Source organism: Sorghum bicolor, chromosome 2, assembly GCF_000003195.3.
Source record: "Sorghum bicolor cultivar BTx623 chromosome 2, Sorghum_bicolor_NCBIv3, whole genome shotgun sequence".
Taxonomy (NCBI): Eukaryota; Viridiplantae; Streptophyta; class Magnoliopsida; order Poales; family Poaceae; genus Sorghum; species Sorghum bicolor.
In genome coordinates this window covers 9,188,079-9,214,801 of record NC_012871.2, presented here as the reverse complement: position 1 = coordinate 9,214,801, position 26,723 = coordinate 9,188,079, and the positions used below count along the sequence as shown (strand labels likewise).

The following is a 26,723-nucleotide window of genomic DNA, read 5'->3' as shown; positions in this document are numbered from 1 at the left end:
AAATGATCTATTTCATTTCTTATTAGAATAATATTTGGTTTAATAGTTGTTTATATGTTTTTCCTATTTTTTTCTTATAATAAAAAAACGTTGTTCCATTAGTTCGTGTGGAAATCTTTTGTTTTGAGCCAAGTGCTATACTGCGCTTCCTCTGTTTTCTTTTCCTGGGCCTTATTTAGTTCACCATGAAAACCAAAAAGTTTTCAAGATTTCCCGTTATATCGAATCTTGTGCCACATGTATGAAACATTAAATATAGACAAAAATAAAAACTAGTTACACAGTTTAGCTGTAAATCACGAGACAAATCTTTTGATCCTAGTTAGTCTATGATTGGATAATATTTGTCATAAATAAATGAAAGTGCTACGGTACCAAAAACTTTTCACTTTTGAAAACTAAACAAGCAGTTGGCTGAGCCGAGTCCGAGAACGAGTAGAGTATCCACCCGCGCCGCCTGGGTTCCGGCAACAACTTCGACGTCTCCTCGCCTCCGGCCGCTCTCGCCAGCCTCGTATCCGACCTCAGGTCAGGCACGCCGTGTGCGCCCCTCCCCTAGCTGCGACGAGCATCACCAGGTATCCCCAGAACCCTAATCCAAGCGATCTTGGTTCGGATCTATACACCCCGCTGCGCTCCTTCCCGTGGCGATTCGCCGTGGCCTTGACCCGTGGCGGCGCCTTTGCGGTGCAGGACAGCAGGAAGGATGACGGGCTCAATGGATCTCCCGGCCAAGGGCGGGTTCAGCTTCGACCTGTGCCGCCGCAACAACATGCTGGAGAAGAACGGGCTCAAGCTCCCCGGATTCAGGAAGACCGGGACAACCATCGTCGGCCTCGTCTTTCAGGTGCGGCGTTCTCCTGCCGTTTGTTCATGATACTTAGGTTTGGAAACCGCTTTTTAGGGTGCCGAGCAGATCCGTTTGAGCCTAGGAAAAAATCTGTCTGATATCGATCACTTGCATACCAATCTGTTCCACGTGGCCCGCATTGTGCTACGCGCTGATGATGCAAATCAGTGAAATGTTCTGCGCAAACCACGCTCTTAGGGGTGAAAGCCCCCACTCTTTCATTACGTTTGGATTCCATTGCATTAGCTTAGGGGAAAAGTTATACATACAACCTTTTCCATCCTGGTGGTGCAGAAGTACTCTACATATGATTGTCTGGTAAATCCTACTTAATTGAATCTTGTTTTGCATCAACTTGTGATTGAATAAATCAAATGGATGATAGTAATTTTGCCTTAACAATTATTTAACTACTTTTACTATGTGTACCGTTGCTCTTAGCTAGTGCTAATAGATGAAATATCTCTAGGCATAGTTTTGAAAATCGTCGATTACGTCTCGCCTAGTCGCGACTAGTCGCTAGGCTAAGGCCTGGCGCCTCGACTAGGGGGGTAATCGGCCCCCTAGGCGGGCGGAGCGCCTAGGCGGAGCCAGGCGTCGACTCCGCGCGATTCAGCAGCGCCCAGGAGCTCGAGGCGGCGAGGAATCGAGCGATTTGGGCATGGCGGCGCGAAATCAGAAGTTTCAGGCGAGCGCGCGCGGGAAAGAAGCCGGCGCGGGAAAGAATGCGCGCGCGGGACGGAGGATAAAGCCGGGAAGGGAGAAACTCAGCCGTGCGCCCGCTCGTGCTCGCCTTGACCTCCGCCTCCCTGCGACGACACCCGCAGGGAAGCAGCTTCCGCCGGCGACGCTCGTCCCTGCCTGCAGTGCGCCTCCAAGCTCGTCCTCCTCCCCACCTCGACCTCCACCTCCCTGCGACGCCGCCCGCAGGAAAGCACCTCCGGCCAGCAAAGCTCATCTGCGCCTCGACCTCCGCCTCCCTGCAACACCGCCCACAGGGAAGGAGTTCCCGCCGGCGACCGTCCTCCCCGCTTGTAGTGCCTCGTCGAGCGCATCCTCCTCCCCACCTCGACCTCCACCTCCCTGCGATGCCGCCCCACCTGCAGTGCCCTGCGAAGTGTGTCCTCCTCCCCGCTCCGACCTCCACCTCGCTGCTTCTCTCGTGCTCCTCTGCTCCAAGGGCCAAGGACAAAGTTAAGTATGTTCTCCCCTGCTCCTCTCCTCTTTTTCCTTTCCCTGCTTCTATCCTCTGTCCCCTTTTCTCCTGAATTTGAGATTGCTCTGAAATCTGAAGCTTTGCTCCACTTTTATTTGTCTGACAGTGAAATTGTTGACTACATGTATATGTTTGTAATGTGTTGATTGATTGCTTGAAGCTGTGGATCAATAGCTTTGCTCCACTTGTAATGTGTTGACTGATTGGCTGATTGCTTTGATTGCATGCGTATGTTTGTAATTTGTTGACCTTCGCCTCCCTTCCCTGTTTTTTTATCTAAATTATTCATGATTTGTGCTATAAATGTATATATATTATATATTTATATATAAATTGGCAAAACGCCTAGAAAAACGCCTAGCGTCGCCTAGGCTCGCCTAGGCTCGACTAGTCCCTAGGCTAGGGGTCATCGCCTAGACTCCGCCTAGCGCCTAGCAAAACTATGTCTCTAGGTATTTGGCAATTTATCATGTCTGCGAATTTGGTAGGCATCAGCCTAGTGCTGTTGTTTCTTAATGTTAGCTAGGTTTGGATCGCATTGAAAAATCTTTCTGATATCAATTGCATGCTTAACTTCCTGTCGCACATGGACACATTGCTGTGTGTCCTGATGGTACAAACTGGGAAAATTTTCAGTGCAAACTACCCTCCTAGGAGTGAAAGCCCCCATTTTTTTTTGTTATGTTGGTTTCCATTGTATTAGCTTAGGGGAAAACATATATATAATATTTCTTCATCCTAATGAAAAAAAGTACTCTGCAAATGATTCTCTGACAGATCTTAATTGATCCTGATTTGCATCAACCTATGATTTAATAAATCCAATGGATGATAGTAATTTTGTCATAACTTTATAAAAGTTTTTAGTATATACACTGGTGCTCTTAGCCAATGCTAATAGATGAAAGACCTTGCATTGTGTTTGAACAGGGATTGTTTCATATGCCCCATATCCATTGAGGTTACCATTTGACTAAATCTTGCTTTCATATGTAGGATGGAGTTGTTCTTGGGGCAGACACAAGGGCAACTGAGGGGCCTATAGTTGCTGATAAGAATTGTGAGAAGATCCACTTTATGGCACCAAACATCTATTGCTGTGGAGCAGGAACTGCTGCTGACACTGAGGCTGTTACAGGTAGATGACCACAACAATGAAATCTTACTGCTGTTTCAAACTCCTGTTTCTTCCGTTGAATTCCTTACTGACATTTCCTTCCTTTAACTCAGACATGGTCAGCTCGCAGCTACAGCTGCACCGTTATGCAACAGGCCGCGAATCTAGAGTCGTAACTGCTCTTACACTGCTGAAGTCACACCTCTTTAGGTGAGTTCCTCTCAGGCACATAACTTTTTTGTCATTGTGTCAACGTCTGACCTGCTTATGCCATTATGTTTAGGTATCAAGGCCATGTCAGTGCTGCCCTTGTTCTTGGTGGAGTGGATTGTACTGGACCACATCTTCATACTGTTAGTAACTGAGTATACCTGTTTGTTACTTGGTGTAAGTGTAATTTATGGTAGTTACATGTTATGCTAACTCTGGATGTGCAGGTTTATCCACATGGCTCCACTGATACTCTTCCTTTTGCCACGATGGGTTCTGGATCCCTTGCTGCGATGTCAGTGTTTGAATCGAAGTACAAAGAAGGCCTCACTGTAAGTGAACCAGAGCAATAGTTCCCGCATCTATGTTGGTAATACAGTATTGTCTTCTGTGGTGACTGAACTTACATTTGATGGTGTTTGTTCTGATTAATGCTTGATATTAAATTCCTTTATATATTCTAGAGGGAAGAGGGAATACAACTGGTGTCGGACGCAATATGTGCAGGTATCTTCAATGACTTGGGTAGTGGAAGCAATGTGGATGTCTGTGTGATAACCAAGGTACGTGTTTTCTGTTTTTATTTTATAGTTCCAGGGCCAAACCCTGGCCCAGATCCATTGGAAAGGAACCAAAGTAACAAGCATTTACAAAATTTTAGAGGGGACATAGGTTTATCTCACTTACAACATAAACAGAGAAGGCCCAAGCAAACTTTTCAAGCAAATGTAGAACAAGAACTGATACTACCAGATGCATTTTCTATTTCATTGACTGAAATTGGCAAAACACTGCAAAATATGTGCTGTTTACTTTAAATGAACTTTCAAATTATCTCCACATCGTTATATTTACCGAACTTGATTTTTTTTATATTATATCGAACTTGATTTGATATATGTTACACTTCCACATGGTTTGATTTACACTACTGAATTCTGATCACTGATTTCCACTGATGCTCATTTGAGTAAACTGTACACTGCATCTTGCATGCTACCATTTTCCATGGACGCCTTTGAGCAAGCTGAAAAACATGAAATACAATCCTTTAAAGTGCTCTGCTGACCAATTCCTGCATTACCAGGGGAAGACAGAATACTTGAGAAACCACCAGTTGCCGAATCCCAGAACATATGCTAGTTCAAAGGGATATAGCTTCTCCAAGGGGCAGACTGGTGAGTTCCATTTTAATGAATGTTATATAGGATATGGCATATTGGACAATATATAAAGTAAATGCACGATTCTTTTCTTTGCAGAGGTACTGTCAACAAAGATCACACCTCTTAAGCAGAAGGTTGAGGTCACTGAGGGTGGTGATGCTATGGAGGAGTGATCCTGTATTGCATTCAGGCAAACACTCATATTCTTTTTATATTATTACTTAGTGGAGCAGCTAGAACAAGACAAGAACGGAGATCTTTGTTGTACTTTCTCGATTGAATCCAGACTTTCATGCCAAAGGTGTTTCCAATTAAGTGCTTGTTTCTGAATGTTTGAAACATCGTTGGTATGGTATTTTCCTTAGATATGTTATTACTACTGCTGCATCGATTACTCGGTGCATGAGGGAAGGGGGTAGCCTTTCAGGTAAGGAATGGCACAACAAAAATCATGCCTGATGCAGATGCAGTAGTTACATTTGTTTGGATTACAATACGGCGTTACAGCCATACAGGGCTCTGTCAATTCTCGCTTGATCTGATTATCTATATTCAGTTCTGTATAGTAAAAATTGGCTAAGAAAGAACTTTGTGGTAGTAGTAGCATGTTTTGCCAAAGGGTTGAATTATGTTAGAGCAACTCCAAGAGTTCCCTAAAAATATAACCCCAAAAACTCTGTATTGGCCTATTGGGGGACTAGTTTCCTCCACAGCAGCTCCCCAATGTTTTGCACTCAAAAATATTTTGAATTGCCACATCATCAGTTTGTTGGATGAGGATGAGCGTACAAACAGAATTAGGCCTTGTTTAGTTCTGAAAATATTTCGGATTTCGGTCTTGTAGCATTAAATATTATTCAATCATGAGTTAACTAGGTTCAAAAGATTCATCTCGTGATTTACAGATAAACTGTGTAATTAGTTTTTATTTTTGTCTATATTTAATACTTCATGTATGTGCCGCAAGATTCGATGTGTCGGGGAATTTTGAAAAATTTCTAGTTTTCGGGTTGAACTAAACAAGGGGCTAGTTGGATTCGTCCGTGTGATCTGTTCATCCGGCCAGCCATCATTCTGTCCGTAGCCCTAGGACTTTGACAATTTCTAGCCGCTCATTCCATCCTGCTAGTACCATGACTCCAAGTCTAATACAACTACAAGTCTACAAGGCCATGTTGTGCTAGCAGAATGCGGACGGGAAGAAAAGAGGGTGGGAATTCTCTAGGGGTACGAGCGTGGGAGAGCATTGGGAGTGCACCATTGGTTCGGATATATGAGGGACGCGGGGTGATTTTTCCAGAGCGAACAAATCTTGGGAGAAGGTTTGGGGAGCTGTTGGACTGTGGTTTTTCTCCTAAGCACGCAAATATCTGTTTTGGGGGTATTATTAGCCTTCTCTTGGAGATGCTCTTTAACTTCACCAATATATTTGTGTTACGTATATATAAATCTCAAATCCGGAAGACATTTGAGTTTTATCATCTCACGACAGTTTTATCCTCGTGTGTATGCTTATTGAGGTTACCAGACCCAGGCCTAGGGCCATGGTCCTAGTAGTGGCCCAAGTAGAAACCCAGGAATAACCTGTAATATTTGGCCCAACAGCCCAGCAAGCCCTACGCTCCTCTCGCGCGAGCCGCCGAGTCGTATCGACGCCCCTTCTGGCCTTCTTGCCAGCGCCGACGCTCCGCCCTCCGGTGCTGCCTGCGTGGCCCCGCCGGCCGCCGTCGTCCGAGGTCGCCGGCTAGATGCACGGCTGTATATATCCTAACGGTCCAGGTGATTCTAGTGCTTGCTGGACTACAAATCCTTTCATCTCATTCTCTCGCCTTCTGATTTGGGTGTGCTCGTAGGATTTGAGAATCTCCTCTCTCGCCTTCTGGTTTGGGTGTGCTGCGTAGGATTTGAGATGCTGCGTATGATTCTAGTACTACTAGATTGGTTTGACTTTAGTTTTTCTTTGAACGAACCTGTAGCTATTGGTCAGAGTTAGGTTTCGTTTTGTTTTGGTTCTTGTACGACATGCTCCCAGCAAACCGATTTGTTCTTAAGTCCTATCACTATATTCTCTTCTTAGATCTTGAGTAGTGCACATATTAAAATTTACATAACATTCAACATATAACTCGAATGGTAGTGAAGAGTATAAAAACAAAACATTGTTCTTCGGTCTGCATTCCATGCCACACCCATTGGAGACCTATATGCACATATGCTTTATCTTCCATTTCATTAAGAAGACAGTATTATTTCTTCATAACTGATTTACCATTCCAACTTCTACTACTAAACTCATTTAAATTTAAAATATTAGTGATTGTAGTATGTAATATTTGTGGCCCAAGAGATCTGGTGTACATTATCAGCTTTTAACTGAAACAACATATACACTGATACTGGCACAATTACGCAACACAAAGTAGTATAGCTCTGGGAACAGCTTTTAACTGAAACAATATATTTGGCTAATTTTTATTTCAGAATCATTTCTACCTGCCTGTTTGATCAGAGTCTCTCTGGATGTCTGATTAGCGGATGCTCTTTCTATCTCATATTCCCTTGGATGCTAATTGCCAAACATCAGGTATGCATCTCGGACCGCATGCATCTCCACCACAACATCTCTTATCGATGCTCGCCCTCGAGGCTGTTGCTTCGAGCAGGATAGGCCAATCCTGAAGATAGAAATCAAGCATTCCCGGATTCTACTTCCCGTAGTGCTATCCATCGGTTCTTTGTGCAGCCAGATTGTTGGGTCTGCTATCTCCAAGGCTCTGTCTGGTAGAGCCTCCTCGGTGAACTTGTACAGATCTAGTGAATCTCTGGACATGTTGTCTGTTGGGCTTCTGCCGGTAAACATCTCAAGCAGCAATATGCCAAGACTATAAATATCACCAGATGTTGAGATTGCAGAGCCTTCACCATACTCTACAGTTACGTCAGAAAAAAAACCATTAGCATGTCAGATTTGTTTGAAACGCACAAGATAACAATATTAAGAATTTTTGTCACCTGGAGCAACATAGCCAATTGAACCTCTTATTCGAATTGAGCTATATGAATTTTGTATCCTTGTATTTTCTGGGAGAAATTTTGATATGCCGAAATCTCCTACTCGGGCACTCATATCTTCAGCAAGAAGAATGTTGCTTGGCTTAAGGTCACAATGGATTACCTGCGGTTGACAGTTATTGTGAAGATACTCAACTGCAGTGACTATATCAACAGCTATATCCAACCTCTGGCAAAAGCTAAGTGTCCTGCTTGAAGTGAGCTGAGATTCTCGATGAAGCCAATGATCTAAGCTACCATTGGGCATAAATTCAAAAACTAATGCCTTGAACTCTTGACCTTGGGGGTCTGTACTTGAGCAACAAGTAATGATCTTTATAAGACGACGGTGTCGTATCCTTCTCATGGCCTCACATTCTGCCTCAAAACTCTTGGAAGATCCAGATTGACAAAGGTTAAAGACCTTGACAGCCAAGGTTTTCTCCTCATTATCGAGAATGCATTTATAAACAGCGCCATATCTACCACTTCCGAGCAAGTTATCTTCTGAAAACCCATTGGTTCCTCTTGATAATGTAAGGTATGAAATTCTTTCATATTGTTCAGCAATTGGAGATTCTACAGTACTCTTATGCCTTAGTTTGTGCTTCTTCCAGAGCATCCAAACAAGGAGAATAACTGAAACTGATGATAAGACTATTATAGATGTTAGCAGAGAAATTACAAGAGACTTTGATTTCTTCTTTTTGTCCTTTCCTAATGGGCTTGTAGAGCAAGTTGCCAAGTGAAGTTGATGTGTTTTGCTGCACAACTGATTATTCCCAGCAACTGATATGTAAGTTAGGTTTCTGAAAGCACCTTTGTCTGGCACCTCACCCTGCAAATTATTGAAAGATAAATCCAGTATAGACAACGATGTCAAATTCTGCAAATCTTCTGGGATGGACCCTGATAAATTGTTGTGTGCTAGTACAAATGTTGTAGAGCTCTAATACTACCAATGGCATCAGGGATCCTACCAGACAAATTGTTCATGGTCAGATTCAATACACTGAGTCCTTTCAAGTTGCTCAGAGATTGAGGTATGCTACCCTCAAACGAGTTCTTATATCCAGTAAAAGTTTGACCAAAACTATGCAGTTTCCAAGGCTACTAGGTATTTGGCCAGACAACTTGTTTCCTGACAAGATTAACTCGTTGAGGTTAGTCATGGTACCAACTTCTGATGGAAGGGGTCCTGAAAGAGAATTATATGATAAATCTAAGTACCATGAAAGTGAAGGACGCTTCAAAATTGCCTTGGGTATAGAACCATTAAGGTTGTAATCTGTCGAGAGATCAAGAATAAATAGATTCTTCAGCTTCCCAAGACTTTCTGGTATTGGTCCTTCCAGATTGTTGTAAAATGCAAGGAACCTAGTTAATTTTGTGAGATTTCCTATAGACGGGTGGTATGACACCTGACAAGGCATTACCATTAGGGATGAAAACGGATCGGATACAGACAGATATCACCGATATCATATTTGTTTTCATATTTCTGGTCGGATTCGGATTCAAATACGGATAATGTCAATCATGTCGGATAAGGTACGATTGGATGTCGACATCATAAATATACGATTTAAGTATTCGGATACGGATACGGTATCGGATGTTGAATATTCGGACTCGGATACGGACAGATCTGAACTACTCTAAACGAATTCGGTCTCGAATACGGTCGGGAAATATCCGTACCGTTTTCATCCCTAATTACCATACAGGCCAAGGTCTACCAAGTTTTCTAGTTTCCCAATGCTGTCCGGAATCACTCCTGACATAGAATTGTTCACAGTCAGCAGTATGTTGAGACCAACAAGATTTCCGATGTCTGCACTCTGCAGGGATACTCCCAGAGATCCTATTGTCATCCAAGTATAGCTTTTGAAGGGTCACTGAGAGGTTCACAACTGAACCTGGTAGGTGTCCTCCAAAAGAGTTGTCACTGAGTATCAACCACCGCAGATGGCTGCAGTTTGATAGAGAATTGATGAATTCCCATCCTTCCTTATCATTTGCTTCAAGTTTGTTTTCTGTCAAGAGCAAATTTTGCAGAGTTCTCACCCTCCCCAAAGTGGCAGGTCAATCTATTTTGCTCGAGGTTGAGTGTCGTGAGATGGGAGAGATTAGACACTGAAGAAGGGATTATCCCGGTGAATTGGTTACTTGACAAGCTAAGAATCTGCATGCTGGGGAATCTGTTTCCGACATCAGTAGGAATGCTTCCATGCAACATGTTGCCCCCCACCTGAAAGCTGATCAGTGAAGACAAGTTGTATAGAGAGAGTGGAAGCAAACCGGAGAGGTTACTGTTGTAGAGATGGAGTTGCCACATGCTCTGAATGCTGCCGAGTCCTGGTGGTATTGATCCATCGAGCTGGTTGTTGGAGAGACTGAGATACTGCAGATGAGATAGATTGGCCAGTGATGCCGGGATGGGTCCTGCAAAGCTGTTGTTCCTCAGAGATATTGCTTCCAGGGAAGTCATTGCTTCCATGATGGTCATGCTGATGCAGGAGGTGAGATTGGCAGGGAACTCCCCGGAGAATAAGTTGTTGCTCAGGTCGAGTGTCTTCAGGCGCCGGAGATGGCCCAGGCTTGCCGGGATCTCACCATATAGCTCATTGGTGCTCAGGTTGAGCGTCTGCAGGGATTTCAGATTACCTATTGCCGGGGGTAGTGCTCCTTTGAGACCGCTGCCTTGCAAGCTCAACGCCGACACCTGTGTTGGCCTCCGACGGCTGCATGTCACGCCCTCCCAGCTGCAGAAGCTGGTGCTGCTGTTCCATGAGGCCAGCGTACCAGAACTGCAATCGATGACTACTTGTGCTTTGAAAGTTAGCAGCGCCGCCTCATCACCGGCGCTCACAGTGGGGATCAGCAGGACGGCAACGAGTGGCGGTAGCAAGGTGAAGACCCCCATTGCCATGGCCATATTGTTTCTCAGTTTGGTAGTTGAGACGTGAAGGCCAAAGGATAAGTAGTGATGGCATGTTTGAACTAGTAAATTTGGAGTCTGTCCTCTGACTTCGCTGAGCTATGGTTTGCTCAGCTGAGAACGATGTAGCAGGATATTTTTGACATTTATTGGTGTCTCTTTCTACAACGCTACAGTCAGTAGACTTTAGGATAGGGCACTCTGTGGAGAAATTTGTGCACACGACATCTGGTTTCAGTCTAGATAGTGGAACTTTAACAGCAGAAACTGTCCTGTTTCGACGTGACCAACTCTTCAGCCTGCAGAACTTTCTAAACTTGCACAGTTGATAACCATTCATCTGCTTCACGTATCTGAGTTTGGCTGCTTGGTGTCAAGCAATTTAAACATTTCACAGAGGCTATAAGCTCTGGTGAAGCGGGTGATTTTGTCGATTGATGTTGGAGTACGGACATTGCGAAGTCGTCATGCGTGCCTCAGCAATATCTGTCGCCTGGGCTGTGGGCTATACTGCGAAGCCCATTGCTGAGAAGAGCAAATTGTCAATTTTCTCATAGTGGCCCATGCAGATGGGTGAACTTCAAAACCGTTTGATGGGTGGATTTGTTCTCTTTTTCCATGGCCGTTTCGCTTTGCTGGGCTGTTTCTTTGTTGAGTTAAGGCGATTTCCTTCTCCTTTTTTGTTTTATATATTTATTTATTTATTATTATTATTTATTATTATTATTATTATTTATTATTATTATTATTATTATTATTATTGTTATTGTTATTGTTATTGTTATTATTATTATTATTATGAACGACTGATCTATGAGACTATGAATATCTTCTTAAGTTCTAATTTTTTCCTTGTATTGTGTATTTGTAGTATAGTTTTCATTTTTTTTCTTTCATGTATGTGATACGCTGTTTGGATTATTTTTGTTGTTGATTTAAATTGTTTCGCAACACAATTTTATTGTACTGGCAGAAAATTGATTGTACTATACTCCCTCTGTCCACAAATAAATGCACGTCATGCTTCCCAAAGAGACTTTTTCAAGTTTGACAAAAAATATATCAAATAATATCAATATTTATATCTACAGATAAATATATTATGAAAATATATTTCATGCTCAATCTAATGATACATATTACATATAATAAATATTAGTATATTTTTGTATATATTTGGTCAAACTTAAAATAGTTTAACTCTTTGGGAAATGAGATGTGCATTTATTTGTGGACGGAGAGAGTAACATTTTTTACATGTTTATTGCTATCCAACAGTGAATTTCCCCTCTAATGCAATGCAATGTTCTTTTATATTTCCAATCCTCAATGATTTACTTTTTAGACTCTGTTAAGAAACCTATTAATTCTTCTTTATTCCTCTAATTGATTGCAATTAAATTCTCGGCTCAATCTTTTCTAGAAGAAGACCGAGCTGAATTTAAATAGATCTTGATACGATCATGAAACTTTCCAATCCTATCAACTATCTAGCAAGCTAGACTAGAAACTAGAAAGGTGAAGCATACACCAAGGAAATAATAGGTAAATGTGGAAACATAATTGTGTTAGGGAATACAAACTCCTGAGAATACAAACTCTTGCATGGCAATGTTTTTCCCTAGGTATTGAAAAGCTCACGCTTTCAAGTAGACCTCGTTAGATCCCCTTAGAAGGATGCCCTTGCAAGAGACAAACTACATGGTTGGGTAACTCCATTGTCTTTTCCATACACAAGTGGGTCTCCATATGGCCTTTCCTCCTGTCTATCTCTACTAGGTGAGCTTCATCCAAAAATTTTGAGGGCCTCACGTCCCTACTACACCAACGATGGCCATTCTACAAGATCGGTTGGAAGGTCTTACAAGACTTATTATAAGCCGCAAGGAGTACAATACTTGGTGCATGCAAGCAATGATAGAAAGAAGATATGAAACCTGACTAAACACTAGTCCTAAACCTAGAGAAAGTGCTAATGCAACCTCTAGCTAGCCTAAAGACTAATCCAAGAACTTTATCTAATCACCTAATCTTCTCTTAAGCGCATATGGTGGATATAGCACAAATGTATGAGTCTCAACTCAACCATATTTTCCTAAAACTCTGACACACTCTAAATGCCCAAGTATATATAGCTACAACCAACTCCACTAGTCGTTCGACCCTTGGGCTGCATTTGTAGTGAGCACCGAATAGTTCGGGTGATCACACTAGAGAAATTTGGTGCCTCTGCCACGTCGATTAGTCATTGTCGACCATTGGAAGCCTATTCATTTTGTGGTTTGTCAGTGCCTGATACATACTTGAAAGGCTCTCGTGCTACTATTCTAGCACAGCATATATTGGAAAGCTCCGATGTTATCCGAGTGTTGTTTCTTTGCGTCCTGTTGTCTAGGCTTTGCTTGCTTGATTTCTTGAGCTTCTTGCTTGTTTCTTAGGGTCTTCAATACTTGACTTTGATTTTCTTTTAGGCGTTGATTGCTTGAACTTCACCATATCCTAGCTCAAGTCCATCTTTCCATCCTTAGGACTAGTGTCTATTGTATACTAGAAAACATATATTGTTAATTATAATTATTGCAACCACCAAAATTACTAGACCTTTCCTAAGTTCCATATTTCTGATAGTGCGGATCATCTTATCACATTGTCACTGTTCAGAGCACTCACCCCGTAGTGGAGCTCCCGCTTTATCCTCCACTACTGCCCTCTTGTGACGATGTGCTTTGCATCGTTGTTCATGGTGATGGTCACATTCTATCAGGGTATCATCAAGGCCACTTTGCATTGTGTCTTTCTCCTGCACTATTCCCTCTGCCTGATTCCGCAACATATAGTGCTTCCATTCAGCAAAAAATCGTGCATATCTACAAAAGCAATGAGGGCCGGCCGGTTGCTAAATCGCCAGTGGCAATTCTTTTAGGCTGGCAGGCATTTTCCCCTTTGATCTATCTCCATGCCACTGCTTCGGTGCTTCCCATGACATGATGATGGAACGTGTGAACTAACTGTAGGGTGGTGACAAACGAGAGCAAGCGTGACCACTGTTTTATGTCTATCCCAATGTACTGTAATCCACATAGTATATACTGAAGAATGTGGCGCACTGTGCAACTGTTTCTCATTTCAGCCAACTTAATCGCACCTTTTAACAACCTACTATGCTTTTGAGTGTATGAATTATTCCAGGTTTACCGGTGACGATAAATTAGTTACACAAAAAAGGGTGAAGGAATCAAATTACTTCATGCAGATACTGAAGATCGTATCCATCGACCTACTTTTTTTTTTGATAGGGACCTACTATTTTTTGGTCCCACTAGTTTGAAACACAACGCTAACACTGGTAATAATCATATTCCTCAGCATGTAGAATCTCTTAAATTCGAAAAAAAATACTGAAAGAAAGAACACATACAGCCAGCTTCGAATTGCACATGCCAGCAACAACTGATAGAAATCACATCATCAAACTACAATAGCCATTCCCCCAAAAAAAACATGTGCTAGTGTGCTGGAGAAGCAGTATAAAAGAAATTATTACTGTAATTGAAACAGGACATTTGTCCAGTTGCAATTGTCAAGTACCCCCTCGGTTGGAAATTATAAGACTGTTTGGCTTTTTTAGATACATTGCTTTTTCTTACGAGGATATTGCTTTTACCATATATCTAGACATAATGTATATCTAAGTACAAGTATCTAGAAAAGCCAAAACGTCCTATAATTAAGAATGAAGGGATACTATCATGCAAATTTAAAAAGAAGTAAGTAAGCATAGACCAAACATGATTACCCCATCCTTAAAATTCCATGCAGCAGAAAGAATGACAGCCTGACACTCTGCCCACAGAAAATTCTCAAATCCCCTTCCCTTGGAACTTGTTCAGACAAAGTGGGATTAGCATCTATTGCCTAGCTGAGTGGTTATATAGTAGGCTGCTGGGGCCATAGAAAGGTGGGGCGAAAACTAAGGCCTGCTTCACCTCACCTTGCCTCATGTTCATGTTTTGAGCGTGTTAGCAGAGTGTTTCCAGTGCATGACTTCAGAAATGGGGACGCTGCCATGCCCATGGAGATCTGGCCACCTCTTTGCTTTCATCACCTTCGCCTTGTTGTTCTCGACTTCATTTGCTGGTTTGTGCGAGTAGAACACTCTTCCTAGAGGTCCTTGAGTTTGCTTTCCATGATTGAATCCTTGAATTAATCCGTGAACATATGGTTGTTGAGTACTCAATGTCCTGTTTTACCTCGCTCTAGAACAAGCTCCTTCTAGCTGGTCCGGCCTAGTTTATATTAAGTTTCAACAAGATACAAGATAAGTAGATCTTGGAAAGCATATCTGGTGAAGGAACTAAATAATAGGTTCCAGTTATGTGTAGCAGGTGTGAATATATGCGTGATTATCCTTTAGGAAATAGGTTTGACTCTTCATGGTTTTCACTGGTGCGATGGTTTCTTCTTTCAGGGAGACACTACAGTTTCTTGACGGATCAAGGTGCCCTACGTCAACAAGGAGAGGTAGGCTTTCCCAAACGCTCCATTCATGCATCTCCCTGAGTTCATCTCTATATACATGGGCTTCATATATATATATATCTAGCTTTTTCAGGAAAAAATTATCTACCCGTTTTGCTCATTTGTATGTGAAAATCAATATGTAGGCAGCACGAAAGGAAGCACTAGTGCCATTGGTGCAAGTTCGGAGGCTCAACGTCAAGACGAACGATTACAGCAGCTATGACCCTTCCCCGTCCATGGACAAGCCACACTTCAAGCTCATACCAAACTGATCAATCATGTATATCCAGGTTGCAGCAATGGAGTTGCCGATGAGGAACTTAATTAACAGCTTAAATGTGTGCCTGATTTATAAATACAGAGGCATTACTAGGCTTGCTTAAACTGTTCCCATAACATTTAATATCTTATTATAGATGTGATATATAGATGTTTGCTTCTTCTTTGCACTGATATATAGTCACAGGCTTTGTTGTGGTACTACTGAATCACTTGGAGGCATCTCTAAAGAACGATTCCTGCACCAAACCAGGCCATCTCATTGGGCCACGTTACCTGGTTTTCCTTCATCCGTAAGATTCCAAAGGAACGGTCCTCGAGCGTTTTAGCGTCGCACTGTTCTCGAGCGTTTTAGCGTAGCCTCTGTATACAGGCTGGTTCCAAAGGCTTCGTGAAGCCTCTGGTAAATCCCGGACAGTAGATATATTTTTTACCCTGTCGTTCCCTCTTCTCTTCCATTCACTGCTATTTCTTTCTCATCTCTTCCACCGTCACGAACGCAGAGAAGACCACTCCAGTCAATCGAAAGGTACGTCATCTTCTTCTCCAGTAAAATTGAAATCTCGTAGTATCTATGACCATCCCCTTTCCACCTGGAAAAAAAAATCTTAATCAAAATCCTAGCCAGTCAGTGGTCACAAGTATCATCCTTCAGATCCAATCGTCGCACCCAACCATCCACACCGGCTATCACCGCCGCCGGCGAACTGCACGGGCACAGCCAACGGCGCTCGGCGCCCCTCTGCCTTGCAGCGCCGCCACCCTCTGGCCTCTGCTCAGCTGCGGTCACGTCCCGCACCGGAGATCCGGCCACGCCCGCGTTGGTAGAGCGGCCGCGATGGGTGCAAACGCGGCGGCCGCCGCTCGAGGGGCTCACGACCGCCTCCCAACTCGAGGTCCCCAGGCCGCGCGGTTCTTGGGATAGGGGCCGCAGCGGCCCCAGCGACCCCAGCGGCCGGCGTAGGTGGGATGCGAGCACGGCGACCCCAGGCGCTCCGGTCTCTAACATCCTGGCGCGGGCAGCCCTTGCAGTGAAGATCTCGACGTCTGGTCTGTTCGCATACGCGACCACGTCCAGGGCCGGAGCAAAGCACGTTGCCAAGGGCAACCATGCTGCTCGACAGCGACCTTCCCCTTCCGGAGCGAGTGGGTCATTGGGTGGGGTTCTTCCACCTGAAATAAAAGACCACCTGCCCTGCAGCTTACTGCCGATGCCATGGTGTTGCTGCTCTGCTTCCTGATTTGGACGAAGAGGAAGCAGCTACGAGCGACCTGCTCTGTGGAGAAGCGAAATGAATATGCCCTTTTTTTTGTGGAGAAGGGAGGGGGGATGAAATGGCATCCTGCTTGGAAAAGGGAAAGATGCTACTAGCTACTGCGGTGGTAGTGCTGCCTGTTCTGTGCAGCAGTGCAGTGTCTGCTACGGATGGAGTTTGGCTGAGCCTTTCACGTGCTATACTGTGACGACCTGATGGAACATGGGCTCCACACACCAATCCTTCTCTATTTTACTGGCCTTGCTGATTTTCCTCACGAATTAATGGCTGAGTTCCAGCCAAGGTTGGAAAGGAGATGGCAAATGTTGCCTTTGTGGGGTTCTAGAAACTATTAATGATATTCTTTTTGATTGTGTTCTTGCTAAATTGATTTGGGCAATCATAAGGGAGGTTTTCTGTCTGGAGGATGTCCCTCATTCCTTGCAAGAACTCTCAGAGGGTTGGCTGTGGGGCAAAGGTCCCTTATCTGCGCTGTTGCTTATGTTTCTTTTCGCAGGTTTTGCCTGGACCCTATGGGTTACAAGGAACAAAATGGCGATAGAGAAACATTTTCCTAACGCGCCATCTGACGTTTTGTTTGATGCCTTATCACTGTTACAGAGATGGTCGATACTCTTGAAGGAAAGTGATAGATGGAAGGTGCTGCAAGCGAAGGACGGTTTGATCTGCTGGATGAGGAGTTTTGATCCAAGCTTAGTGATGTCCACAGATGTGTTCGAGCTTTGATATTTTGGTTTAGACTGTGGCTTTGTAATAGACTCTGTTTAGTATCCTTTGGTTCATTGAGATACTGGCTTCCCAGTTTGTATCCAAACTTGGTGCTTTATAAAAGCAGAGGTTTTCTCTTTAAAAAAAATCTTTCCTCTTGATTCCTTGCGTTATTGGTCTTCTGTCCTTTATGCCTTATTTTCAAGCTTATATATAAAATAAGAACTCGAGTGATTTGTTCGTTCAAGAAAAGTATCTTATTTATTAGTGTGCCCTACATACAAATTTTGCTTTCTATATGGTCTCAAGCAGTCATGTTTTCTGGATGGCTGAATTTTGACAAAACTTCTATTTATATATATTTTCTGGACAAAACAATATGAGCGAAAATTTTATAACGAGAATTGGAGGAAAATGACCGATGACATTCAACATTATCTCATTAATAAATATCACCCAGTTGCATACACTCCAACAGATACTGAACTACAGGACATGCTACTACAAGAGCTCGAAGAAATATTTTCGAAGAATGGAATTTATATGTACAACTATAACCTTCCACAAAAATCATCACAGTACAAAAGTGATGTAAACAACCAATTAATTCAAGAAGAACTAAATTATGATTGCAATGAGTTAGAAGTACAATCAAATAAACTTTACCAGCAACTAAATAATGACCAAAGAAATTGCATTTCATTCCATAATAAATTCTGTTCTAAATAAAGACCCAAATATTTTTTTTGTCATTGCTCATGGTGGAACAGGCAAAACATTCCTATGGAACACTATAATCGCATATTTGAGAGCACAAAGAAAGATTGTACTTACAGTTGCGTCATCAGGAGTTGCATCTTTGCTACTTCCAAATGGATGCACTGCACATTCAAGATTTAGAATTCCTATAGATGTGGATGAACTTTCAATTTGCGATATTAAAAGAGGAACAAAATTAGCAGAGCTCATTTGTAAGGTCCTAGATGGCTAGAGGGGGGGTGAATAGCCTATTAAAAAATCTATAAAACACTAGAGCAAATTGTTAGTAACACAAATGGCTATAAAAGCGGTTTGCTTTAGCTCTAATTGTTAGGCAAGCCACCTATTGCAATTCTAGTAATTATAATCTCTATGCACTCAAACGGCTAGGTCTCTACTCTAACTAATTAGAGAGCTAACAAGATAAATTGCAAGTATGAAAGAGAAGGGAATTTGACTTTTATACCGACGGTGAAGAGTAGAGGATGTTGCCAATCACCAAATAATTAATTCCAACAATATATGTATCAAACAATCCAATTCACCGGGAAACAAGAGATGACACAAATATTTTTCTCCTGAGGTTCACTTACTTGCCGGTAAGCTAGTCCCCGTTGTGTCGACCAACACCTAGATGGTTCTTCGGTGTGACTTGCCAGCCACCCTCGCAAGGAAACCGCAAGACCCCACTCTCAAGTGCGGTACCTCAATGACACGAGTAATCCACTAGAGTTGGAATTTAGCACTCCGCCGGGGAACCACAACAACCCCTCACAAATATCACCTTGATTGGGGGCGGACACAATCACCAAATCCCCTCACCAATCAATCCAACACCAACCGTCTAGGTGACGGCAATCACCAAGAGTAACAAGAAATCCACAATCCCAACAATCAACTAGTGCCACAAATATGAATCACAAATGCATGAACACTAGGGTTTCCTCAACTCCTCTCATCAAAGAGAACCAACCATGGGAATGGAGAGGAGAGGGAGGAGATCCTCTTGGAGCTCTCAAATCGATCTCTAGAGCTTTCTCTCTCACTTGAATGGAGCACAAAACCTTGGGAGTGAGAGAGGAGAAGGGGAGAGCTTTTCTTTTCTTGGAGTTCTTCAAGAGAGCGAGAATGGGGAATGGATTGAGGAGGAAGAAAGGAAGGGGTGAAACCCGACCTTATCCTCTGCCAGCCACTCATCCGACCGTTGCAGCAGCCCAATCTCGCGAGAAATTTCAGTGCGGGTAGGAAATAATTCCAGGCGCACACACTTTTGACCGTTGGCGTGGGTGAACTCCAGTACTGAAAAATTTCCAGTGCGGGGCAGCTAAAATTCCAACCGACCCCTCTCTGTTGCAAGCACAAATACCAGAATATCCAGGTAGGGTAGAGAATAACTCCGATCGACCCCTTGCTGTTTGGGCAAGACTACTAGCTCGGTTTTCCAACTCAAAACCCCTTTTTAAGGTGCTAACTTTCCCATAAAGTACCAAAAACAATTGAGCACTTAAGTTAGCATTTTCACAAATAATTGTTAGGGTTTTCTCAAGTATTCTCACCACGTCACTAAGCGCAATGCATATGCAAAAAAGACTCACACTTAGTGGCACTAGATAACCATTGCAATTAAAGATTTCCCCTCTTTATAGTACGGTTATCTATTCTAAATCCACTCACACCCTCTAGGTGTCTTGAGTGGCAAAACAAAATGGCCCTATTAAAAATACCTTTGCCTTGAGCTCATTTTGTTTTCTCTTTCTTCTGTTCAAAGTTGGAGCACTTGAATATCATATTTTGGTCATCTCCATCACCATGACCATCATCTAGCTCCATCACTTGGTGTGTACCAACCTATCTTTGTATTTCACTCATGACAAAGGTTAGTACATATAGGTTTCATCAATTATCCAAAACCAAACTAGGGCTTTCATCATTGTTAACACAGATCTTATCATTTGGGATGAAGCGCTAATGACAAATAAGCAATGCTTTGAGGCTCTTGATAGATCACTTAGAGATATAAATTCTGAAAAAGAACCAAAGTTACAAGATGTACCATTTGGAGGAAATGTTGTAGTACTAGGAGGAGACCCGAAACAAATATTACCAGTAATCGAAAATGCTACAAGAGCACAAATAATTCATGCCTCCATATTTCGATCATATCTATGGAAATACACAAAAAGGCTTTACTTACATGAAAACATGCGATTGAAAAAAATCGAGGCAAACACATCAGAGTACAAACAATTAAATGAATTTAGTCAATGGATATTAAGTATAGGAAATGGAAGCACGGAAAATAACTCTACATCTGACACAAATGAACTTTCAGATTGCATTGAAGTTGAAATCCCAGATGATTTATTGATAAAAAAAGCAGAGGACAAGATAAGGGCTCTTGTAGAGTCAACATTCCCTGATTTTAGATCAAACTACAGCGATCCCGAGTATCTCAAAAATAGAGCAATATTAGCGACGACAAATGAAATAGTGGATGAAATAAATGAGTACATGCTTAATTTATTACCTGGAAATGAAGTTGAATACTATAGTGCAGACTCAATATCCAAATGCACAGATACTTGTAATGATGCTGATATATTATACCCTATCGAATATTTGAACAGTCTAAGTGCAAACAAGTTCCCCACCCATAAACTTAAATTAAAAATAGGAGTCCCAGTTATGCTCCTACGAAATCTTAACCAAAGTATAGGATTGTGCAACGGAACAAGATTAATAGTAATAAATCTTGGACAAAATGTCGTAGAGGCAATAATTATAACAGGAACGCATGTCGGAGAAAAAGTCTTTATACCTAGAATAAATCTAACCACACAAGGTTGTCGTTGGGCGTTTGTTCTGTGTCATCGACAGTTCCCAATTAAAATTTGCTATTCTATGACGATAAACAAAAGCCAAGGACAAACACTATCCAATGTAGGAGTGTACCTAAGAAAACCTGTCTTCACTCACGGCCAACTATATGTTGCGGTATCTCGAGTAAAGGATAGACAAGGGCTAAAAATATTGATAGAAAATGAAGACGGGACATGTGGAAATAAAACTACAAATATAGTATATAAAGAAATATTGAACATGGTTTGAAATATATAAATACTTGATTGAGCCTATTTGTTTGTATTATACATCTTCACATTAACTATTATGATTTAATTTAATGTATTCCTTTTTACCCCTGCAGGTTTCATTGCATCGTTGAGCTAACAATGCAGGTAGTGTCTCCACCTACATTATTGTTTTTACTACTATCTAAATTTAACAGAGATTAAGAATTCTCAGTAACCAAACTGCAGGGCAAAAGAACTCCATTATCAGAGCTCCGTCCCATGAACACTATGTATAATATTCATGTCAGGGTGTCAAGGACTTGGGAATATAGGGGCAAAAGTGAAAAAAATCCTCTCATCCATTTTGACATGGTGGTCATTGATCAAAAGGTATAACTACAGACTCCTTTGACAGCAATTTTATGACATGTTTTTTCTCAGTATTTTTTCTGCAAAACAATTGTTTTCCTATGTACTTATCTTGGAATATTACAAATTACAGGGTTATGCGATGTACTGTGAAGTATCTCCAGAAGTTCTGCCTCATATGAAACAATATTTAGAAGAAGGAAAGGTTCTCTACATATGGAAAGCATGTGTTGAACGAGCTAAGCCTGGGTACAGAGTTGTAGATGCTCCTTACATGTTAAAACTGATCATGAGAACAGAAATCTTTGAAGGAAATAGCAACGACACAAGTTTCCCAAAGTATGTATTTTCATTGACCCCAATCGAAATACTACCACAATATGCAAGAAGGACAGATCGTTTCCTAGGTAAGAAAAATATTACTTTACACATTATTTCTTGCCTTCCATTTGATCTACACATATCCATCAAATATACTAGCAATCTTTGCCATATGTTCAGGTATCATGACTTACAGTCCTTTCTTAATGTAGATGTGATTGGAAAAATCACTGCCATCTCAAATGCAGCTGTAGCGCGTAACACATCTGGAGACCTTATGATGCGTAGGCTAATAACACTTCAAGATCATAAGTAATGTTTCAAATTTCAAAATATAGATTTGCCAACTCATAGACTAATTTTGGCATAAAGTCTCAATTGCTAGATTTCTCCCAATTACTCGCAGGGGAAACACAATTGATTTGTCACTCTCAGGACAAAGGGCTCTTGAATTTGATGCTGAGGCGGTCTTCGATATTGGTCAAAATCATCATGTCATAGCAATTTTTGTGGGCACACTCATGAAAATATATCGAGAAGACTACAAATTTCTCAGTGGAACTTCGGCATGTAGGTGGTATATTAATGAAAATGATATACCAGCAATGAGAACTTTTCAAAGAGGGTATTATTTCAATTCTGAATATAAATACAAACATCAGTGTCTTGACCCTATACTCATTTTTCGTTGATTATTATAACTTCCAAACAGATTGCCATATCAAGTGACACCAATTCAAAAACTGCAACTCCAAAGCGAAGACTACATGGAGCAAGGTGTTGAAGAAAAAACTCTGTTTGACCTCAAACACATAGATCCTTTGACTGATAAGGTCAAAACTCAACTCCTTATGTTATATGGAAATAAAAATTGCTTAAGTCTCTATACATCAGCCATCACTCATTATATTTTTGTTTGTTAACTATACATATCCAGAACAAAATATTTCAGTGTACGGTCACACTGATATCTTTAGCAGAAAAAGAGCAATGGTGCTACAGAGCTTGCAAAGTCTGCAACTCCACATTAATACTAGGCAATGATGGATATGACTGCACAAAAGATGGCTGCTCATGCAAGCAATATGATTGGAAGTAAGAAAACTCCTCCATAACCAAACTTGTAACATACATTTAGTAGTTGATCTTTAAAAGGTTCGTTGACTACATTTTTTGTATGCTTTAGGTACAAAGTTTGTTTCATTGCAGCAGATGACACTTACAGCCTTCAATTCATGTTTTTCGAGAAAAAAGGGGTAGAACTCATTGGAAAAAGTGCAGAGACCCTAAGGAAAAGGTATGATCCAAGCTCTATTCCACCTGAAATAGCACAATGGATTGGCCATAAATTCACTTTCATAGTGAAAGTGCTATTCAAAAGAAGTATCAAAAGCATTGAGCCTTCTTTTGAGGTGGTTATGATTAAAGAAAGACATGGAAAACAAGCAACATTACCAAACATCATACACGATGTATCAGATGAAGATCTGCCACCACTGGTAACAATATCATCAAAGAAAAAGATCGAACAGGTGTGGCAAAAGCTAATTTATTGTTTAGTCCCTCTTATATTACATGTATTTATGCTAATTATAAACTTGTTGCAGGCATCATTATCATGCACTCCTCAATTCACAGATATACAAGACATGGACATAGACCAACAATCTCAGTAAGTACTTACTATCTTGTAGGCATATCCTTTTTTCTTCTTCTAATATTTTTTGAAATAATTACAGTGCTTGGGATACCACAGAGAAACATACCAAATCACAGGTAACCCTTTTTACAATCACAAAAAAAAATAATTACAAAAAATCTATAGAACATAATATATATATTTTTTTCTGAATCTTTTCCAAGAACGATGACGATGATGAGAACAAGCATGAGAAACAGGCAAGGAAGAAACTAAAAATTAGAGAAACAGGCGAGGAAGAAGCTAAAAATTAAGGAATGAACAAAGGTAAGTTACCCTTACTATTTGTACCTGTAAACTTCAACAACCAAATACATCCACTACGTGCAACTCTTTTTCTTTTTTTCTTTTCATTTTTCCCTTCTCTATTCCTCAAATTCTACCTTAAATTTAACTGCACTCCTCTTCTCCTGTGTTCATCTACACTACACTTCAATGTATGGTTACATATGAGAAAAACCTCTTTAGTACGAAGATAAAATATGGATATAAAGGCTGATATATAACATTGAAATCAGGACATCTTTTCATACCACTCATGATATAATTTTGTTTTACTGTACTTCCCCACAAAATAACAAGTGCATACATTGTTTTATGAGAATAACAAAGTTTCTATTTCTCTACAAAGAACAACAAGCAGTTAGTCTGATTTGCATTTTTGCCATGTCCAGAAATTCCTGCTATGTCAAAGTAATATAAATTGAAGAGAGCTCAAGGTTTTTGCTACAACTTGGAAACCTAATAATTTGGTATAAATTTTCAAATGGCTTCTAGACAGATAAAAATCTCTCTACAGTGCCTTTGAGGATTAAACTTTCATCTACTAATATTCTACGGACATCATGTTTCTCCCTACACCTGGATCCTACTGATTTATTTCAACATATACCCCAATTCAAGATTATATACAATACACAAAATATTATATTTCAAATGAAAATATTAGTTTACTAAGCATACATATATATGCTTCCTTATTTTTCTTATTTGTGGCAGGGCCAGACAACTAATAGTATGGAAACTAAACAGAGGGATATTTTGGTGTACAGGCAAAGGCAAATATGGACTGCTGCTTTGCTTAGAGTTGTGCATACAACTTTTGTTAACTAATGCTCTTACTATGTAAATTTTGGTCGAAAAGATGGCTTTTGACAGCCCGAAGTTTTTTGGGCAACATAGAACAACATAGATGATGCATATCTACCTTTTGAGGAGGAAAATCATGTTCACTGCCTCTGCTAAGACGTGCTCTCTCTCTCTCTCTCTCTCTCTATATATATATATATATATATATATATATATATATTATACTTTTTATAATGGCAATGTTGTAACCACCAATATGCTTTGTTGAGAATTTATCACCACCCACAATGTTGCCATAATTCTTCGGATACGCAACTAAACCTTATTTGGTAAATTATCATCCTGGTTGCTTATTATTACCAATCTCCAATTATACTTGTTTGTCTGCCTCAACATTATCACCTTCACATCCAACAATAGATACTACTGCTACTCTGTGTGCTGCATAGAAGAGAACGCTTTTTTTATAAGAGATTAGAATGCTTTAAACAGGCCACACACTGGCCATAAGCGGCAACGCCGCGAGCATTTCTAGTTCATTTGATTGATGATTAGAACCACTTGTTACTTCTTTAGGAGAGAATAGATAAAATATATATTTATTAAATTTTTAATTTTGTAAAAAATATGATAAATAAGTAAAAGTGTTTTCCTTGACTGAAGTCTCGGACAATGGGTCACCAAATTACAATGAAAAAATAGAAAGATGAAAGGATCTAGATGACCAGAAGGGGGATGAATAGCCTACAAAAATTTCTCTGTAATTGAAAAAATATTAGATCAAAGTAGATATTACAATAAGAGGTTCTAATATAGTAACTACTTTGTCAAGCTCTATATTTCACCCAAACACAAGCCTTCTAAAGAATTCCAGTAGCAAGTTGGTTCTACTACTAGAGCACTCAGCCACACAAGAGCTAGCAACTTGAGAAACTACACTAGTGAGCTAAACTAGAAGAGCAACACAAACAAGCAGCAACTACACAAGCTAGATATGAACATAAAGAACGAGTGTAGTGGCAAACCAATCCAGGCAAGAGAGATGACACAATTAGTTTTTCATCTGAGGTTCACAGTTGCTTGTCGACAACTTAATCCCCATTGTGGCGAGTCTCTAGGTGAGTGATTCATGAACTAACTAGACTCTTAAGCTTGATCCACAACTTGGGTGCTAGAAGAATCAATTAGCAAAAGAGCACTCCAACTAGCGATAAGCATTCCCCTAGAGTTGCCCTTCACAATCTCTCGTGGAGTGAGCACAAGACCCCTCACAAATCAACCGAATCAAGCAATTGAACAATCACCAACACGGTCCTTAAAATCCTTGCTGCTTCAAACCATCAAGGTGATGGTGGTAACCACCAAGAGTAACAAGAAATATGCAAACCAAACGATGAAGTAATGCATCACTAGATGAGAATCTACTAAGCAAATGCACTAGATCTTTCCCAAACTCACTTTGGATCAAGCAACTAGAAAGGCGATGAGTGGAAGGTGTTCGAGTGTTGGTTTAGTTAGAATGCCAAGAGAACATAGAGGGGTCGACCAACACATATTTTTAGAGCTCCCAAAAACTTGCCAAGCCCCACTACAAACTTGATATAGCTCCCAGATTTTGCGATCATGACAATGAGAGCCAATATGCTCACTGCCACAAGTCACAAGTCACGCATGCCTAACCGGTTGCCATTTCACATCCCCCTTGCGAACCGCTGCGAGTAACATAGTCTGCTCCTCGGCTCCTAGGACATGAATGTCTTCACCACTAACCACGAAGAAGGGGGTTGAGGAGGTCCTCCTCCTCGTGGTGTGGTCCACTGGCTGAGGGGAGACGCTCGAGGTGGAGCATGGGCTAACGGAGTTCCTCTGCCTGGACTGCTCAATGCCGCAGGTGCTCCACCACTGGAGCTAATGCTGCTACCTGCTGCCGATGACGAGGCACTACCAGGCGCTGTCCATCTTGTAACAACCATGAAAATCCTAGAGCCAAGAATCCAAACTTTCAAAAACTTTTTCCAAAACCTTGCACATGCATTAGGTAAACCTCAACCAGATGTTTGAGCATGTGCATTAACACAA

General features: G+C 41.2%; 2 protein-coding genes, 3 long non-coding RNA genes and 1 pseudogene across 5 annotated transcripts; 5 read left to right on the top strand and 1 right to left on the bottom strand.

The window, feature by feature from the left end:
* LOC8069144 (proteasome subunit beta type-7-A) lies at positions 384–4,990 on the top strand. The gene is made up of 9 exons (XM_002461689.2): positions 384–578; positions 694–847; positions 3,063–3,204; positions 3,297–3,393; positions 3,467–3,536; positions 3,621–3,725; positions 3,858–3,956; positions 4,481–4,571; positions 4,656–4,990. Exons 2-9 carry the CDS (start codon positions 707–709, stop codon positions 4,730–4,732), a joined length of 822 nt encoding a protein of 273 aa, XP_002461734.1. The 5' UTR covers positions 384–578; positions 694–706; the 3' UTR covers positions 4,733–4,990.
* LOC8081786 lies at positions 7,126–10,870 on the bottom strand (annotated as a pseudogene).
* On the top strand, positions 14,434–15,073 carry LOC110432152. Its single transcript, XR_002449553.1, has 2 exons — positions 14,434–14,688; positions 15,020–15,073. It is a non-coding gene; the product is annotated as an uncharacterized LOC110432152 (long non-coding RNA).
* LOC110432153 lies at positions 15,344–17,499 on the top strand. The gene is made up of 2 exons (XR_002449554.1): positions 15,344–15,880; positions 17,229–17,499. It is a non-coding gene; the product is annotated as an uncharacterized LOC110432153 (long non-coding RNA).
* LOC8081785 lies at positions 21,482–22,779 on the top strand. The gene is made up of 5 exons (XM_021453358.1): positions 21,482–21,556; positions 21,669–21,942; positions 22,069–22,168; positions 22,263–22,481; positions 22,569–22,779. Exons 1-5 carry the CDS (start codon positions 21,536–21,538, stop codon positions 22,777–22,779), a joined length of 825 nt encoding a protein of 274 aa, XP_021309033.1. The 5' UTR covers positions 21,482–21,535.
* Positions 22,798–23,617, top strand: LOC110432985. The gene is made up of 4 exons (XR_002450327.1): positions 22,798–22,951; positions 23,043–23,388; positions 23,464–23,528; positions 23,596–23,617. It is a non-coding gene; the product is annotated as an uncharacterized LOC110432985 (long non-coding RNA).